Source organism: Caretta caretta, chromosome 1 (assembly GCF_965140235.1).
Source record: "Caretta caretta isolate rCarCar2 chromosome 1, rCarCar1.hap1, whole genome shotgun sequence".
Lineage (NCBI taxonomy): Eukaryota > Metazoa > Chordata > Testudines > Cheloniidae > Caretta > Caretta caretta.
In genome coordinates this window covers 6,243,161-6,262,833 of record NC_134206.1, presented here as the reverse complement: position 1 = coordinate 6,262,833, position 19,673 = coordinate 6,243,161, and the positions used below count along the sequence as shown (strand labels likewise).

The 19,673-nt window shown below is 45.2% G+C and overlaps 1 protein-coding gene across 1 annotated transcript; it reads left to right on the top strand.

Moving 5' to 3' along the window:
- Positions 1-12,345: 12,345 nt before the first annotated feature.
- On the top strand, positions 12,346-13,281 carry LOC125633324 (olfactory receptor 51G2-like). Its single transcript, XM_048842444.2, has one exon. It carries the CDS (start codon positions 12,346-12,348, stop codon positions 13,279-13,281), a length of 936 nt encoding a protein of 311 aa, XP_048698401.1.
- The last annotated feature ends 6,392 nt before the right edge of the window (positions 13,282-19,673 follow it).

The window sequence follows — 19,673 nt, the reverse complement described above, 5'->3', positions numbered from 1 at the left end:
TTGAACTTGTATATGGCCGCGAGGTTAAGGGGCCATTACAGTTGGTGAAGCAGCAATGGGAGGGGTTTACACCCTCTGCAGGAATGAACATTCTGGACTTTGTAACCAACCTAAAAAATACCCTCTGAACCTCTTTAGCCCTAGCTAAAGAAAAATTGCAGGATGCTAAAAAAGAGCAAAAAGCCTGGTATGATAAACATGCCAGAGAGCGTTCCTTCAAAGTAGGGGACCAAGTCATGGTCTTAAAGGCACTCCAGGTCCATAAAATGGAAGAATCGTGGGAAGGGCCATTCATAGTCCAGGAGCCCCTGGGAGCTGTTAATTATCTCATAGCATTCCCCACCTCCAACCGAAAGTGTACCATGTTAATCCTTTCAATCCTTTTATTCCAGAGAGTTAAAGGTTTGTCAGTTTACAGCTTAGGGAGGAGATGACGCTGAGTGGCCTGAAGGTGTCTACTACAAATGGAAAAGTGCTGGTGGTGTAGAAGAGGGGAACCTCTCCATGACCCTTGGGCATATCCAATGACAGCAGATCAAGGAGCTGTGCACTAGCTACGTGCCGATGTTCTCAGCCACCCCAGGACTGACTGAACGGGCATACCACTCCATTTACACAGGTAATGCTCGCCCAATTAAAGGCCAACCTTACCGGGTGTCTCCTCAAGCTAAAACTGCTGTAGAATGGGAGATCCAGGATATGTTACAGATGAGTGTAATCCGCCCCTCTGGAAGTGCATGGGCATCTCCAGTGGTTCTAGTTCCCAAACCAGATGGGGAGATACGTTTTTGCGTGGACTACCGTAAGCTAAATGCTGTAACTCGCCCAGACAACTATCCAATGCCACGCACAGATGAACTATTAGAGAAACTGGGACGGGCCCAGTTCATCTCTACCTTGGATTTAACCAACGGGTACTGGCAGGTACTGCTAGATGAATCCGCCAAGGAAAGGTCAGTCTTCACCACACGTCTCGGGCTGTATGAATTTAATGTACTCCCTTTCGGGCTGTGGAATGCACCCGCCACCTTCCAAAGACTTGTAGATGATCCCCTAGCGGGATTAGGAGAATATGCAGTCACCTACCTTGACGATGAGGCCATACTTTCGGATTCCTGGGCAGAACACCTTGGACATCTACAAAAAAATCTTTGAGCACATAAGGGAGGCAGGACTAACTCTTAAGGCTAAGAAGTGTCAAATAGGCCTAAACAGAGTGACTTACCTTGGACACCAGGTGGGTCAAGGAACTATCAACCCCCTACAGGCCAAAGTGGATGCTATCCAAAAGTGGCCTGTCCCAAGGTCAAAGAAACAGGTTCAATCCTTCTTAGGCTTGGCCGGTTATTACAGGTGATTTGTACCGCAATGCAGCCAAATTGCCACCCCACTGACAGACCTAACCAAAAAGAAACAGCCAAGTGCCGTTCAGTGGACCGAAAAGTGTCAGAAGGCATTTAACCAGCTTAAAGCAACACTCATGTCTGACCCTGTACTAAGGGCCCCAGACTTTGACAAACCGTTCCTAGTAACCACAGATGCGTCCGAGCGTGGTGTGGGAGCAGTTTTAATGCAGGAAGGACCTGATCAGGAATTCCACCCTGTAGTGTTTCTCAGCAAAAAACTGTCTGAGAGGGAAAGCAACTGGTCAGTCAGGGAAAAAGAATGTTACGCCATTGTCCACGCTCTGGAAAAGCTATGCCCATATGTTTGGGGATGGCGTTTCCACCTGCAAACCGACCATGCTGTGCTATGGTGGCTTCATACCGCCAAGAGAAATCACAAAAAACTTCTTCGGTGGAGTTTAGCTCTCCAAGATTGATTTCGACATCCAACACATCTCAGGAAATTCTAACAAAGTGGCTGATGTACTCTCCTGTGAAAGTTTCCCAGAATCAACTGGTTAAAATCGTCCTTGAGATGTGGAAAATATTGTTAATCTTTATGTACTTGGTAGTATATTTAGAGGTGCATGTGTCTTATTAACTCTGTTTTTTCCAAGCGCTCCAGGAAGACATCCCAGCCAGCGTTTCACCCTAGCTGAGATTTGCAGGGCGTGTCATAAATATAAAGGGAAGGGTAAACCCCTTTAAAATCCCTCCTGGCCAGAGGAAAAATCCTTTCACCTGTAAAGGGTTAAGAAGCTAAAGGTAACCTCGCTGGCACCTGACCAAAATGACCAGTGAGGAGACAAGCTAACCTAAGATAGTAAAAGTAAGCTTAGGAGGTTTTCATGCAGGTCCCCACATCGGTACCGTAGAGTTCAGAGTGGGGAAGGAACCTTGACAACAGCATCTATGGATTGTTTGCTAAACTCTGAACGATGGGGTTGGACTCACTGTTCATCTTCCTCTCTTACATGATGATCCTCAAAACAGTGCTTAGCATCGTGTCCCATGCAGAGTGCCTCAGGGCCCTGAACACCTGCATTTCACACCTCTGCGCTGTCCTGCTCTTCTACTCACCAGAGATCGGCCTGCCTGTGATACACAGATTTGGGAAGAGATCTTCTCCCTTACTTCAGATTCTCCTGGGCTACATCTTTCTGCTGGTCCCTTCCCTGATGAACCCAGTTGTGTACAGCTTGAAAAGCAAACACCTTCATGCAAGGATAATCAGGGTGTTCATCAAGTGAAGGTTCAGTTCATTACCTGGCTTCAGAGCTGGTGACATGGGAAATGAAAAACTCATGTCACAGCCACATATTATATCCTGGATCTGTATATCCAAGATGACACAAACTACTGTTCTCCACTCTGTAGAGAGAGGTTCAGGTAGGGTATAATGCCTGGAAGAATTGGAGAGGGGCTGGTGAGGAAGGACAGGGCACTGGGGGAAGGAGACAAAGGCAGACAGTAACATTTACAAAGTGATTGTGTTAATGGAAAGCCAGGGGCCAGTGGGATGTGGGCACATAAAGAGCCATATTGTTGGCTGCTTCACCTCAGAATTCCTGTTGATACAGACAATAAATCGAAGGGATGTAGATGTTGTTTCCCATTACACCTGACCTGTCACTGTCCCATCTCTGGTTAAACATTCAAGGGCCATGAAAATGTCACAGTCCTTGCTTTTCCTGAGTGCTCTGGGTGCTCCGTGATCCATGGGGGCTGCACCAACTTTTGACAGGGGCTATTGAAGAGGCATGGACCCCCACTCTTCCCCTATGCCCTCAGCCAGGTGCTTGTGACTGAGTCATGTCAGAGATATAATTAATGCAGAATCCCAAGGAGTATCCATCCAGGCACCTGACCCCTACTGTTGATGGCTCTGTACACAGCACCCGTGCTCAGCCCACTCCCCACTGTGGCAGTGCAGAACTGCATGTGTGAGTAATGGTCTGACACACAGGAGTCCTGGTAATAGACTGAGGCCATGGATCTCTCCTCGGCACCTCTGTTTGTACCTCGACAGCGGGCATACTTCCCAGTGCCAGGAGCCTGTCTTCACTGGCAAGTCGTTGCACTGAAACTTGCTGCTCTCATGGGGATGATTTTTCACACTCCTGAGTGAGAAAGTTTTAGCACAGTAACTTGCCAGTGTAGACAAGCCCTTAGTGATGGTTGGCTCTTAGATATTTTCAGCTTGTAGCAGGCTGGGCTGTCCCACCACAACTGATTTCAGCTCTCATTTGAGCACTTAAAATAACAAAGGCTCCTAATGGACCCTATTTTGCTCTACCTTTGAAGAGTGGGGAGGAAGAAATTGAACTAGACTTGGCACCCTTAAGGAGAGTCCACACCTTCTTTCTGGGATACCTGTCCCCAGCCCACCTACTTTCACAGAGCTCTGGCATTTGAGCCCCTGGCTTAATCAGGTCCTTTCAGCTGAGGGTGACCCCATCATTTGGGACAGGTTAAGCACAGTTTTGCTCCCCTTTATTCATACAGTAAAGACAGCAACACTGATAACAGCATTTCACTACCCTGAATTCAGTACTATAGTGATTAGTAACCCAACACCAGCCAAAGTTGATCACTTTGACCAACACCACTCTATCTGCTGGATACCTAGGCAGAATAGGTGTGTTTGTGTAAATACAGTTTGCTCCTGAAGTATCTCCCCCTCCCAGATAGCTGTGAGGAGAAAACTCATTTAGACCCTATTTATACAGGTTTATGCACTGGGTGATATGATGGGGACACCTGTCATAGCAGAGGACTGGACTCACTGATCCAGGAGGTCTCCTCCAGGCCTATGTCCCTTTGGGTCACATTAGCTCATTTTGCATCACACTGGGAGCTCATGTGGAGTTGCTTGTCCACTATGACCCTGCTCTGGGCCCTGGCCGATGGATTTTCCCCTCAATAGATGCAGGAGAAAGCATGACTTAGCGTTATCATCTGGGAAAGGAATTGCTCTTGGGCTCCTGTTTAGTGATTTCACAGGAGTTTAATTCCCTGAGTTTCTGCTAATCGCAGCATGCCGAGCTGCCAATTGCCTCCTCCCCAGCCAGTCACCCCAGAAAGGAAAGATGGTTCAGGGGTTACAGTGCTGGCCTGGGACTCAGAAGAACTGGCTTCAGGTCCATGGTGTTCCACAGACTTCTCCTGGGGCAATTCACTTAGTCCCTCTGTGTGTCAGCCACAGGTGTTTTATTATGGCTCATATCACTACCTACTGCCCAATTTATAAATAGGAAGGAGGCATTGCTTCAATAAATACTGTTATTCTTGATGTAGCCATTTGGCTTCATTTACTTCAGATGAAATGGTAGTTGCTGCTCAATTCCCACCATACAAAAGAAAAAATCAGCACAGCACCCTTTGAAGAGGAAGTTCTGAGCCTCTCCTGCAGCTCAGCAGTTAGGTGGGGGAATCAGGACATGGTTTCAGAGAGCAAAGGATCTGGAGAGCATTGTCTGTCCAAACAGAGCCCTGCTGGGCTGCTCCTCGGTCAGGTCCTGACCCCCACCTGCTCCATGAACAGTGATAGCTGCTCCAGCATTGGGGATACCTCATACCTGCATCCAAATTTCCAACATCACCAAGTTTGGGGGTAGCTAGATCTGGGTGGGGGGTTGTTAATGTCCAACAGAGAACAAGCAGCAGGTATTTGGAACTGGGCATGGGTTACACTCATTTTTAATAAGAATGTGCATGGCCTTGCTTACCTGGCATGTTCATGTCTGATGCCTGGGGGCTCTGTACCCCAGTGCAGAGGGGAAAGTGTCTCTCTCACTGATGAATGAAATGTTCACTAACTAACCCTCAGTGCCTTCATTTGTGGCTGCACCACTTGAGATACGGCCAACAGAATCCCCCTTGGGATTTTATTGGGAGTCTTGTACTAGTTCCTGTTTTTTTCCTAAAGCCCCAATTTCTGGAATTAAGGGACTGCATGGGAATCTCAGCACTCAGTTTTCTTTACAAAGTTTCTTTTAAAAATGTGTTGCAGAAAAGCTAAAAAACCTGAATTAGGTGCCCCCCAAGGGCTCAAAAACCAAAGTCAAATGAAAAAGAAACTCATATATGTATATATCTAGAAGTCATTATCTTTAAACCAATCTCATATTTTTTGGGGTGTGTGTGTGTGACTCATACTTGTTGAATAGGGCTTGGTGACATCAAGAAGGAATTAAATAAGTAGTAAAGAGTTATATCAAGCACAATGCTCCTATGTTAGACAAAGCTATACATTAAGAGCTATACATTCTCCTAAGTGGACCTCTTTTTCACAAACATATGTAAGCAGTTACTGTGCTGGCCACACACAGTCCCTGCCTTGCAAACAGAGAAGGTGGTTACCAATTTACAGAAGGCTTCTCTTCTCCTTGTCTGTTCTTCTAAACCAGGGGTGATCAAACTTTTTGGCCCTACGGCCACATCGGGTACAGAAATTGTATGGAGGGCCAGGTAGGGAAGGATGGGGTAGGCTTTGCCTCCTCAAACAGTGAGGCGTGGCCTGGCCCCTGCCCCATATCCAGCCCCCCCAGAACCTCCACCCCTATCCAACCCCCCCCCCCGCTCCCCACCCCTGATTGCCCGAGGGACACCTGCATCCTATTCAAACACCCCTGCTCCCCACCCCCTGACCACCCTTTTGGGGTCCCCCTGCCACCTATCCAACCATCCCTACTCTCCCCACCTCATGTTACCTATGGGATGGGGGAAAGGGGGGCTCAGTCCTTTCCCTGTGCATTTCCCCTGCTGGTTTGGCTGCTCTCCCTGGCAGTTGGGCAGGGCTCTCTCCCTGTCTGGACTTGGCTGCTGGGGACAGGGGCCAAGCATGCTGGGGGTGCAGGCATGTCCAGTGGGCATGTGGTTACTAATTTTTACCTAATTAGCATTTTAGAAGGGAATGGGGGAGTACCAACCAAAGATCATACCAAGTTTACTCACTCATCAGTCATTCACTCTGGCTCTCTGTGTGATGTTTCTGTGTGATTATGACCAGGTCAGTTTGTGCTCCATGCTGGAACTTTATACATGTGATATTTACTTTTCCATGGGCCCATATTTACCGACCAATAGGTTCAATCTCAATCATACATACAGACTGTGACGGTCCTTTATCACACTTGCTTCTGCTTAAAGTGACCTTGCTCCCAAGATCCTCTGCAGCCTCCCAGACATGTTTAAGCCATATCACGTTATGCTCACATCATTCATTCAGTAAATCACACCAATTTGGCACCATCCCAACATAGTGTACTTGGACTTTCAGCAAGTCTTTGACAAGGTCCCTCACCAAAGGCTCTTAGGGAAAGTAACCTGTCATGGGACAAGAAGGAAGGTCCTCTTCTGGATCAGTAACTGGTTAAAAATATGAAACAAAGGTTAGGAATAAATGGTCAGTTTTCAGAAGGGAGAGAGGTATATTGTGGTGTCTGCAGGGGTCTGTACTGGGACCTGTGATGTTCAACATATTGATAAATGATCTGGAAATAGGGGTAAACAGTGAGGTGGCAAAATTTGCAGACGATACAAAACTACTCATGGTATTTAAGTCCCAGGCAGAGTACGAAGCGCTACAAAAGGAGCTCTCCAAACTGGGTGACTGGGCAACAAAATGGCAGATGGACTTCAGTGTTGATAGGTGCAAAGTAATGCATATTGGCAAACATAATCCCAACTATACATATAAAATGATGGGGTCTAAATTAGCTGTTATCACTCAAGAAAGAGATCTTGGAGTCATTGTGCATAGTTCTCTGAAAACATCCACTTAATGTGCAAGTGCATTCAAAAATGCAGACATAATGCTGGAAATCGTTAGGAAAGCAGTTGATAATAAAATAGAAAAGATCATAATGCCACTATATCAATCCGTAGTATGCCCAAATCTGGAATACTGTATGCAGTTCCAGTTGCACCATCTCAAAAATATATATTGTAGAAAGTCCAACGGAGGGCAACAAAATTAGTTAGGGGGGCTGGGGCACATGACTTACGAGGAGAGGCTGAGGGAAATGGGCTCATTTAGTCTGCAGAAGAGAAGAGTGAGGGGGGATTTGATAGCAGCCTTCAACTACCTGAAGGGGGGGTTCCAAAGAGGAAGGAGCTCGGCTGTTCTCAGTGGTGGCAGATGACAGAACAAGGAGCAATGGTCTCAAGTTACAGTGCGGGAGGTCTAGGTTGGATATTAGGAAACACTATTTCATGAGGAGCATGGTGAAGCACTGGAATGGGTTACCTAGGGAGGTGGTGGAATCTCCATCCTAGAGGTTTTTAAGACTCAGCTTGACAAAGCCTTGGCTGGGATGATTTAATTGGTGTTGGTCCTGCTTTGAGCATGAGGTTGGTCTAGATGACCTCCTGAGGTCTCTAGAGGTCTCTTCTACCCCTAATCTTCTATGATTCTATGAATTGGAAAAAGTACAGAGAATGGCAACAAAAATGTTTAGGGGTATGGAAGAGCTTTCATATGAAGAGAGATTAAAAAGACTGGGGCTGTTGATCTTGGAAAAGAAATGGCTACAGGGGGGTATGGCAGAAGTCCATAGAATCATGAGTGGTGTGGAGATAGTGAATAAGGGAGTGTTGTTTACCCCTTCACACGAACTAAGTGTCAACCAATGATGTTACTAGGCAGCAGGTTTAAAACAAACAAAAGAAAGTACTTTTTCTCAGAATGCACAGTCACCCTTTGGAACTGTTTGCCAGAAGATGTTGTGAAGGCCAAAAGTATAACTATCCAAAAAAAAAGAAGTAGATAAGTTCATGGAGGATAGGACCATCAATATCTATTAGACAAGATGCTCAGGGACACACCCCATGCTTTGGGTGTCTCTAAACCTCTGGCTGCCAGAAGGTGGGAGCAGAGGAAAGGTGATGAATGACTCAATAATTGCCCCATTTTGTTTTTTTCCTTCTGAAGCATCTGCACTGTCCCCTGTTTGAAGACAGGACACTGGGCTAGATGGAGCATTGTTGAGACCCAATATGGACTTATGTTCTTACATTTTTCCACTGATGGGTGGGGTGCTGCAGACAAGCCTTTTCCAGGGGATCCCTCTGTTACAGAGCTAGCATAGATACCATAGCAGACATCCAGGGGCTGCTCTGTGTGGGAGGCAGATTGGGGTTAGTGCTGCCACCTAGGGATGTGGACGTGTAGCATGAGTGACAGAGGCTCATAATTTGAGATACAGCTGGGTTGGAAAACAGAGAGATTTTTACACCTACCGAAAATGTTTGACCCAAATGAAAATGCTTCTGTGTGACACCCCAGAGAAATTGGTGTCAGCTCTGCATAGCCTGCTTGATGGCCCATTAAGGACCATCGGCTGTACAATTGACCCATTGAGAGAAGGCAGATACATCTTGTAACTCAGTAAGACATGCAGGGACATGCCTATTGACAGAACTCTTAAGATTTTTCTGTGCCATGTGATGGGTAGCTTGTGTTTGAAACAAAGGAAGCACAGGCCACATGTCAAAGGACTATAAAAGGCAGCTGAATCATCTCCATTTTGACTTCAGTCCTGCTTCTTACCTCTGGAGGAACTTTGCTACAAACTGAAGCTCTAAACAAAGCACTGAATGACCCATCCCAGCTGTGGATGTACTCCAGAGACTTGATTTGAACCTGCAGTTTATTCCACCACTGCTACAAACCTGAACCAAGAACTTTGCCATTACTGTATGGCGTTGATTCCTTTCACCAGTTTTTGCTCTAATCTATATTCCTTTCTTTTTATGCATAAACCTTTAGATTTTAGATTCTAAAGAATTGGCAACAGTGTGATTTGTGGGTAAGATCTGACTTGTATATTGACCTGCGTCTGGGGCTTGGTTCTTTGGGATCAGAGGAACCTTTTTTCTTTTACTGGGGTATTGGTTTTCATAACCATTCATCCCCAAAAGGAGTGGTGCTGGTGGTGATACAAGGGAACAGGAGTGTCTAAGGGAATTGCTTGTATAACTTCTCGTTACCCAGTGGGGTAAAACTAAAGTCCTCTCTCTTTGGCTGGTTTGGTGTGCCTTATTTAGGAAAGGGACTCCAGTTTTGGGCTGTAACTGCCCTGCTCTAAGCAATTTATCCTGAATTGATACTCCCAGTAGTGTCCCACCAAAGGGAGCATCATTACAGAGACTTGTGGAATTTCCCTTCCCTGGCCTGCACCCTGGGTTTGTAATGCAAGACAGGGGGCTGCCAAGGAGAAATATGGTCCTATATTATTAATTATTATTATTTTTATATTTTATTTTATTGCAGCAAAATCACAGCTGTGACAGCGTCATTGTTACCACTTGAACGCCTTCAAAGTAGCCCTGTGACTAACTGGAATTATACAAAGAGTGATGACAAGCCAAGTCCTCTTCGGTAGCATGATTACGCATCCCCTGTGATTTGGCCTCCAGCAGTTTGCCATTGGCTGTGACGGGGCTAAACCTGGTGCACACGAAGCCAAGCAGCTGAAGTTCCCTGATGGCCAAGTGGCCCCCAAGGAAATGTGCCAGCACGCTTCATAAAGACACTTGCCTCCCTATCTGAACAGTTACTAGCTGCTGCCTGTGTAACCTATCCAATGACTCCTTGTCCTTAAGGGTGAAGACTTCTGATGTCAGCCACTCCATGTTGAGCAGGAATTGGGTACGTTGGCTGGTTTCACTATCTTTAAAATGTGATATGAAGGGAAAAAAGCTGGAAGCTGTTTCCATTTGCAGATGTTCTGTGCTGTGGCAGAGGACTCAGCTGAGCTGCCGGGGTGATTCATTTCTAGAGGTGCTATGAGCTCTGGACCTGACATTGCCATGGGCTGAGCAAGAAGAAACCCCACAGAATATCAATGACTAGTTCCCAAATTGTCTCCAGTTTATTTTCTCCTGGAAATTTAATCAGCAAATGCATTTTCAAAGGGTTTATTCTCTCGCTTGATTGGAAACGTAGGAATTCCGAGCTGCGTTGCTTTGTGGTAAGTAGTCCGGTAGGGAATATTTGTATTTCCTGACTGGCTGAGGTCTCCAGCACTTCTGCCCTATAGACACTGCTCAGGATTACAGGGCTACCTGCATCTCTGCCAGATGTCAGGCCTCATAGTCTTCCCTCCCATAGGGTGGAATCCCATGATTCTCCCACCCTCAGACTGGGTCCTGGGCTACAACACACTGCAGGTTGACTGTGCTTGCTAAGCAGGTCCTGGTGGGTTCAGCGCCTGTGGTTCACATGTGCGTACTAAAGTACAGATGTATGAATATTATGCCAAAACTTTTCATTGTAATACATTATTACAAAGAAAACTTTCATGACATGAATGTATGTCGAAAGCCAGCAGCAGCGTCACTGGAATCTTTGCAGGAGGGAGCAGAGGTAACTTTACTGCTTAACAGTTTGGGCTTTAGAAAGTAGAATCTCCTTCCTTAGAGGTTTTTAAGGTCAGGCTTGACAAAGCCCTGGCTGGGATGATTTAACTGGGAATTGGTCCTGCTTCGAGCAGGGGGTTGGACTAGATGACCTTCTGGGGTCCCTTCCAACCCTTATATTCTATGATTCTATGATTCTATGATAAGTATGTCAAAAGTACTCCACATACTGTGTGCAATGGGTTTGTGCTGTTAACTCTTTGTTCAGTGAACAGTTGTATGATACTGTCTCCTGGTAACTGACCAGAAGTTGTTTCTAACTCTTACATTCAGGGTCATGAACACAATCCCTCTGCAATACCTGTACAAGTCTTTCCTAAAAGTTACTAGAGAAAAGAACCACCGGTCAGTGATTCAGAAAAGAGTAGAATTGAGGTGCGGGAAAGGGGAGTGTAATAGTGGTCATAAGTAATTCACACTAATCACCTGTTACAGGAGCACTGCTGAAGGAATTTGTACACTCAACGGCACATTAGTGCAACACCAGTGTTTGTACTCTTCACCCATTTGTGACACCAACCCCTCTCTCACCCAGCTGAAGTAACTGTCTGTGTTGGCTTGTAACTTACCAAATATCTACAGACTGTTGCATGGGGAGAGGATGAGGTTCATGTGAGGATGAAGAGAAGTCCGTAGGATGATCGACCTCTCTGGATTGAGTCAAGAACGGAGAGGCAAAGAACTTCAGCTTCTCTTGGAGGGATTCTTGGGGGTCAGAGTGTATCTCCGGGAGGATTTGGTAAGGGAAAGTTAACACAGCCTGGTTTGGATTGAATTCACATATGTAAATCTGGAGAGACACACTTGAATCTGGAGTCAATATTACTGAATTAAGATTCTGGCCCTAAATATTAATGCCATGTTCTGGAAAGAGGCAGTGGTATAATTTGGACTCTCAGGAGTGGGGAAAATAAATACTATTATTACTGGTGCAATGAAACAGCTTCAGTGCAGGGTCTGATCACTTTCAGCATGCGTTTGCCGTGTGTTTACCACATGTCAAGCTACAATGGGCCACACTCAGAAGTGGAGGGCCAGACAGGGTGTGTCTGTGAAGGTCATCACTTTAAAATTACAGTTTTCAAAAAGGCTGTGGAACTTAACAACTACAAGATATTGATGGGGCCAAGATCTTAGCCTGATTCAAAGAGGGATTGAATGTTTCTATGGGTAAACAAAAAATTCAATTACAATAGGAAGGATTTTTTAAAAGAAGTCTTAGTAGGGCTATACACCTTCCTGATTTACACCACAGAATATGTCTAACTACTCTGTGTCTCCAGGAAACTTTCCCTTGAAGTAGGTTATCTCATAGCTGCCCATTGCAGGGCTTGATCTGATCCAATCTGGCAATATCTATCTTCCTATCATTGGTGTAAATCCAAGAGTATATTTTTGCTGATCTACCTTGAGCTACTGGGCACCTATAGACTTGCATTGAGACCAGAAAGATTTATCATTAAATATCATCTAGTCTCCTGTTCTTTTTTCTTTTAGGAAGGAAAGCTGAAAACTCTCCGGACCTTCACAGTACATTATGTCAGCTGTCAATGACACCAAATTTCAATTTGCAGTGTTCCTTCTGACTGGGCTACCTGAGCAGGAAGACATGCATCTCTGGATCTCTATCCCCTTCTGCTTCATGTATGTTATTTCAATAGTAGAAAATTTAGTCATTCTGTTCACTATAAAAACTGAACCAAGCCTCCATGAGCCCATGTACATTTTCCTTTCCATGTTGGCCGTCACAGAGCTTGGCATATCCATAGCCACCATACCAACGATACTGGGCATATACCTGTTTAACTCTAGGGAGATCAGCCTCAATGCCTGTTTTGCCCAGCTGTTCTTCATCCACTCGCTTCAATGCTTTGAGTCCGCCGTGCTCTTGTTGATGGCCTTTGACCGCTTCATTGCTATTTGTAATCCACTGAGATATGCCTCCATCATAACCCTGCCAAGAATACCCAAGATGGGACTGGTGTTTGTGCTAAGAGGGATGGTCATAGTATTCCCACTCCCCTTGTTCCTGAAACGGTTCCGATACTGTCGCACCAATGTCCTCTCCCATTCCTACTGCCTGTTCCAGGACGTCATGAAGATGGCTTGTTCGGATATCAGTATCAACAGCATCTATGGCTTGTTAGCTAAACTCCTAATAATGGGGTTGGACTCGCTGCTCATCTTGCTCTCTTACATAATGATCCTCAAAACAGTGCTGAGTGTCGCGTCCTCCAAAGAGTGCCTCAGGGCCTTGAACACCTGTATCTCCCACCTCTGTGCCGTCCTGCTCTTCTACATACCAGAGATTGGCCTGTCTGTGATACACAGATTCGGGAAGGGCTCTTCTCCCTTACTTCAGGTTTTCCTGGGATACTTTTCCTTGCTAGTCCCACCCCTGATTAATCCAATTGTGTACAGCTTGAAAAGCAAACACCTTTGTGCAAAGATAATCAGGGTGTTCATCAAGTGAAGGGTCACTTCATCACCCAGCTCCAGCACTGGTAAAGGGAGACAAAATCAAGAAGCTAACCAAATGCTTCACTGATGCTTTTTAGAATCAAACATATTGAGATACAAGTACCTAGCTAATATTCATAACTTCAAATACAAAATGATACACACATACAGGCAGCATAATCATAACCAGCAAATTACAACCTTTTTATATACACCTTATTTGACCTCCTTTGTCCAAGTTTTGGTGCCACTATAGGACCTTGGTTGCAACAATGATCTATACAGTCAAAAGTTTGTGTCAATAACGTCACACCTCCTCTGGCACACTGTGTAAAATTCTGGTAAGTCGTATTCCAGAAAGAAGAATTCAGAAGTTCAGAGAAGGGCTCCTAGGATGGTCAGCACAGTGGAGATCCTGTCTTACAAGAAGACTTGAACAACTTGGCTGGTTTAGCCTACCACAATGCAGGCTGAGTGGGGATCAGAGTGGTGGTAAACACCGGGGAGGGAGATGAGCTCCTGAAGCTAGAGGATAGTGCTTGCACAAGAACAAATGGGGACAAACTGACCAGGAGCAAACGGAGGCTTGGAAGGAGAAGGAGGTTTCTGACCATCAGAGGAGGGAGGCTCTGGAACAGCTGCCCAAGAGGAACAGTGGGGGGCAAACAATCTAGCTGGTTTGAAAAGGAGTTTGACAGGTTTATGCACTGGACCAAATGCCAGGAGGTCCCTTGCAGGCCTATATCCCTAAGGGTCAAAATAGCTCATTTTGCATCACACTGGGAGCTCATGTGGAGTTGCTTGTCCACTGTAACCCCACTCTGTGCCCCGGCTGATGGATTTGTCCCTCGATAGAGTCAGCAGAAAAGCATGACTCAGTGTTATTGTCTGGAAAAGGAATTGTTTTGGGGTTCCTGTTTGGTGATGTCACAGAAGTTTAATTCTCTGAGTTTATGGTAATCTCAGCATGTTGAGCTGCCAGCTGCTCTCTCCCCAGCCACCAGTCCCAGAGAGGAAGGATGGTTCAGTGGTTAAAAGCCTAGCCTGGGATTCAGAAGAACTGTCTTCAGTCCAAGCTCACTCAAGGAATTCTTCTGTGACCTTGGGAAACTCACTTTGTCCCTGTGTGTCACAGCAACATGTGTTTTAATACGGCTCATTGTAAATGTTTACATCTAGGAACAAGGGATGCAGGCCATCCTTACTGGATGGGGGACCCAATCCTGGGAAGCAGTGACTCTGAAAAAGATTTGGGGGTCATAATCAGTTGAATATGAGCTCCCAGTGCGATGTTTCATCTAAAAAACCTAGTGCAATCCAGGATGTACAACCAGGGGAATCTTGAGTAGGAGTAGAGAGGTTATTCCTTATTTTGCACTGCTGGGATCCTGTGTCATAGAATCATAGAATATCAGGGTTGGACGGGAACTCAGGAGGTCATCTAGTCCAACCCCCTGCTCAAAGCAGGACCAATCCTCAATTTTTGCCCCAGATCCCAAAATGGCCCCCTCAAGGATTGAACTCACAACCCTGGGTTTAGCAGCCAATGCTCAAACCACTGAGCTATCCCTCCCCCTCATCTACTTCTGCTGTCTACAGTTGAAGAAGTATGTTGATAAATTGGAGTGAACCACAAGAATGATTAAAGGATTAGAAAAGCTGCCTTAAAGAGAAAAAGAAAAGGAGGACTTGTGGCACCTTAGAGACTAGCAAATTTATTTGAGCATAAGCTTTTGTGAGCTACAGCTCACTCAAGAACCTTAATGAAGAGAAGGTGAAGGGGTGACTTGGTCACAGTCTGTAAGTACCTGCATGAGGAACACATGTTTAACAACGGGCCCTTCAATCTAGCAGCAAAAGTTATAACAGGATCCAATGGCTGGAAGCTGAAGCTAGACACATTCAGACTGGAACTAAGGTGTAATTTTTTAACAGTGAGTGTAATTGCAACAATTTACCAAGTGCCGTGGTAGATTCTCCAGCACTGAAAATTGTTAAATCACGGCAGGAGGAGATAAATCTTGTTCTAACAGCTCTGCTTTAGGACTGTTGTGGGGCAGGTCTCTGGCTTGTCTCTAGAATTAGTCAGACCAGGTGATCATAATACGTGCCTTCTGGTTTGGGGATTTGCTGTAGCCCAGGGGGACAGCTTACCTCTATTATATTCACTGCTTTGCATTATATTCTGCTTCATTATAATCAGCAGTAATGCAAGGAATTTACAGGTTTGTATCATGTGAGATATTGCCTTCAGCAGTTAGCATGAGGCTTGAGACCTACGAACTTTGGCATATATAAACTTCAGTAACTCATAAATTGTGGGGAACTGGAAGTGGAGTGTAGGGGGGAATTTTGTCCATGACAACATCAGTACATGAACCAACACCAGCTTCTGCAAGGTTTTGGGATGGAACATCCAATTGGACGAGTGCCATGGCATCAAAATGAAATGTATGATAATGGGGTGAAATTATAAATACACTAACCTTTAAAAGAAGGACCCCTTAACATTGGTAAAGGGAGGAAATACAAATAAGGAAGAGGGGAGAAACCCCTACTGAATACGTATTAGACATGGTAATGTCAGAATAACATATTAGAAAAGTGGCATACCAGGGCAGTAGGAGAGAGCGATGTAGCCCTTGGGAGGGAACAGAAGTTGATGGCTAACATTTCAGGTTGTTCTGCGAGGGATGGTGTGAGTATGGATGTTCAGATGTACTTTCTGTATTATCTCTGTCCAACTTACTGAGTTACAGTGTGTGTGACTTTGCCAAATGTATTAATAAATATTTATTTGTAAATATAAAAGAGTTCCTGTCATGCGAGTGTCGCACCTGTGCATGTCACAGTCCCCAGCTATTTAATAATTTTAATAATAGTGGGCCTGATCTTGGGTCAAGAACCTGTCAACCCTCAAAGTAATAACTAGGATTTTTGATTCATCATCTATAGATAGGGATACACTGCCCAGTGCTGTTAATAACACTGCCGTACTGCATGGGGTGTTGTTCTGATAAATATGTTAGAGATTGAGAGGCACTTGGACACTACAATAGTTGAGGTCATAGCTAAGTGCCTTAGAGAGATTTCAGCTCTCAGATTTGGGGCACTGGGTGGAGAACCTGAACGTGTCCCAACATCCCTTGGTGATGAGGCCTGTCATTAGCACAGCCCCCTTTGACGAGGGAATTCTGAGCCCCTCCTGCAGCTCAGCAGTAAGAAGGGGAATCAGGACGTGCTTTAAGAAAGCAAAGGATCTGGAGAGTGTTTCCTGGCTGAACAGAGCCCTGCCCCTCAGTCTGATCCTGACCCCCACCCATTCCATGAGCACTGATAGTAAATCTAGTGCTGGAGATAGACCTCACACCCTGCGTCCAAACTGCCATCATCACCAATTTTGGGGGCTGCTGGATGGGGGTGGGCTGTTTCGGTCCAACAGAGGCATTTGGAGCTGGGCTTGAGTCATGCCCCTTTCTATTAAGAATGTGCATGGCCTTGCTTACCCAGCTTGTGCATGTTTCATGCCTGAACAAGAGGAGGAGACTCTCTGAGCTGTGCCTGAGGAACCTGTGAATCTGCAAGACAGTCACTGATATGTCTGGCTGGCTGTGGTGTAACCCTGTTCCTTACAACAGGATGCTCTGTATCCCAGTGAAGAGGGAAAGAGCATCTCTGCCACTGGTCTGTGTGACCAGAAATGTCCACTAACCAACCCTCAGTTCCTTCATTTGTGGGTGCTCCACTTGAGATACAGCCAGCAGCGCCAACTGCTGGGATTTTACTGGGAGTCTCGCACGATTTCCTGTTTTTTTCTTAAAGCCCCAACTTCTGGAATCAAGACACTGCACAGAATCTCAGCTTTCTGTTTTCTCAAAAAAAAAAAAAAGAAAAGAAATGGTTTAAAGAAAGTTGCAGAAAAGCTAGAACATCCGAAGTGGCTTATCCCTACGACTTGGACACAAAAGGCAAATGAAAACAAACCCCACATTCATGTATTTTTAAATCTACTTATTTGTTACCAACCTCATGGGTTTGGGGGGAGTGACTTATAATTCTTGAATGAGGCTTGGTGATATCTTGGCGTACCTAGTTCAAAAGATCTGAAAAGCAGCTAGCAAATGAAATGAAAAATAACATCATTTTTTTTAAAGTACATCAGAAGCAGGAAGACTGTCAAATAATGAGTGGGGCCACTGGACGATTGAGGTGGTAAAGGAGCACTCAAGGAAGATGAGGCCATTGCGGAGAAGCTAAATAAATTCTTTGCATCAGTCTTCCCGGAAGAGGACGTGAGGGAAATTCCCACACCTGAACTATTTTTTTAGGTGACAATTCCTGGAAACACCAGAGGAACAAAGACTGAACTGGGGGAGTACTGGACCCAGGCTAAAAGGATTTCTAGCCTGCATATGGAAACTTGGTGGATGGCTTGTATCAACAGTCAGGATGAGAAATTGCTAATTCATATTTAATCTGTCTAGTATGTTAGGTTTAGTTTGCATTTTTGTTTATTTTATAGGTAATCTGCTTTGATCTGGGGAGGCAGTATGTGTTACTCAGCTTCCTGGGTTCATCAGTGATCTCCCTGGACTCCATAGAGATTACTGATGAACCCAGGAAGCTGAGTAACACATACCGCTGTGAGAGATTGTCACCCCTGGGGTGCAGTCTGGGAGCTGTTGGAACCTCTGTGCCCCTTAACCCTCCAGCTGGGCTGGCCAATTTTACACGGCTTTGTTGGTGAACACAGCCAGCCTCTTCAAGCCCTGTTATCACCGAGTATGACATCAGATGATGGCGCCACAAACCCAACTGTGCTGCCTGAGTGCTTTACCTAAGCCACTCAAAGACAGGCAGGAGACAACAGCCAATTTCCCAGCTCCCCCCGGCATGCTTCCTAGAGTATAAACCTAGAATTATACCATCTTTCACTGCACAGGTATCTGTACAGCATCATTATTAATCTAAGTCATTAATATAGGTTACTTTCCCTTGATGTGGGAAAGATATGTAACAGCATTTGTAGATAGAGCTGAATTTTCACCAGACATGTTACTCAAGACATGCTGGTAAATATAAAGCATAAAACAAATTTATTAACTACAGAAAGATGGATTTTAAGTGATTAAAAGGGTTCCAACAGCTCCCAGACTGCACCCCAGGGGTGACAATCTCTCACAGTGGTATATGCTACTCAGCTTCCTGGGTTAATCAGTAATCTCTATGGAGTCCAGGGAGATCACTGATGAACCCAGGAAGCCGAGTAACACATACTGCCTCCCTAGCCACACTGGAACCTGCATGGTGCATAATAATAAGCAAAAACTTCCCTCGGTAAACCCTGCAACTGGTGGTCAGCGGCCACAGCTGTGACAGGGGAGGTTTATCCTGTACTGGCCTATTATATCCACCATCTATTTTTCCCAGCATTCTGTTAGCTTTTTTGACTGCCTCTGCACATTAGTCAGATGTTTTCAGAGAATGATACATGACTCCAAGATCTCTTTCTGGAGTGGAATGGCCAATTTGGAACCATCATTTTGTAGGTATAGTTGGAAGTATGTTTTCTAATGTGCATTACTTTGCATTTATCTACACTGAATTTCATCTGCCATTTTGTTGCCCAACCATCAAATTTTGTGAGATCCCTTTGTAACTCTTCGCAGTCTCCTTTGGACTTAAGTATATTGAATAATTTTGTCTTGTCTGCAAATGTTGTCATCTCACTCCTTACCACTTTTCCAGATCATTTATTAATATGTGGAACAGCACTGGTCCCAGTATAGAACCCTGTGGGGCACCACGAGTTACCTCTCTCCATTTTGAAAACTGACCATTTATGCCTACCCTTTGTTTCCAATGTGGAAGAAAATAAATCCTCACTGCCAGGTTGGAATGCAACAAAATCAGAGACAGCTTTATTTCAGGCAATTGAGGCCTCATCTGGAGTACTGTGTCCAGTTTTGGGCCCCACACTACAAGAAGGATGTGGATAAATTGGAGAGAGTCCAGCGAAGGGCAACAAAAATGATTAGGGGTCTGGAACACATGAGTTATGAGGAGAGGCTGAGGGAGCTGGGATTGTTTAGCCTGCAGAAGAGAAGAATGAGGGGGGATTTGATAGCTGCTTTCAACTACCTGAAAGGGGGTTCCAAAGAGGATGGCTCTAGACTGTTCTCAATGGAAGCAGATGACAGAACGAGGAGTAATGGTCTCAAGTTGCAGTGGGGGAGGTTTAGATTGGATATTAGGAAAAACTTTTTCACTAAGAGGGTGGTGAAACACTGGAATGCGTTACCTAGGGAGGTGGTAGAATCTCCTTCCTTAGAGGTTTTTAAGGTCAGGCTTGACAAAGCCCTGGCTGGGATGATTTAACTGGGAATTGGTCCTGCTTCAAGCAGG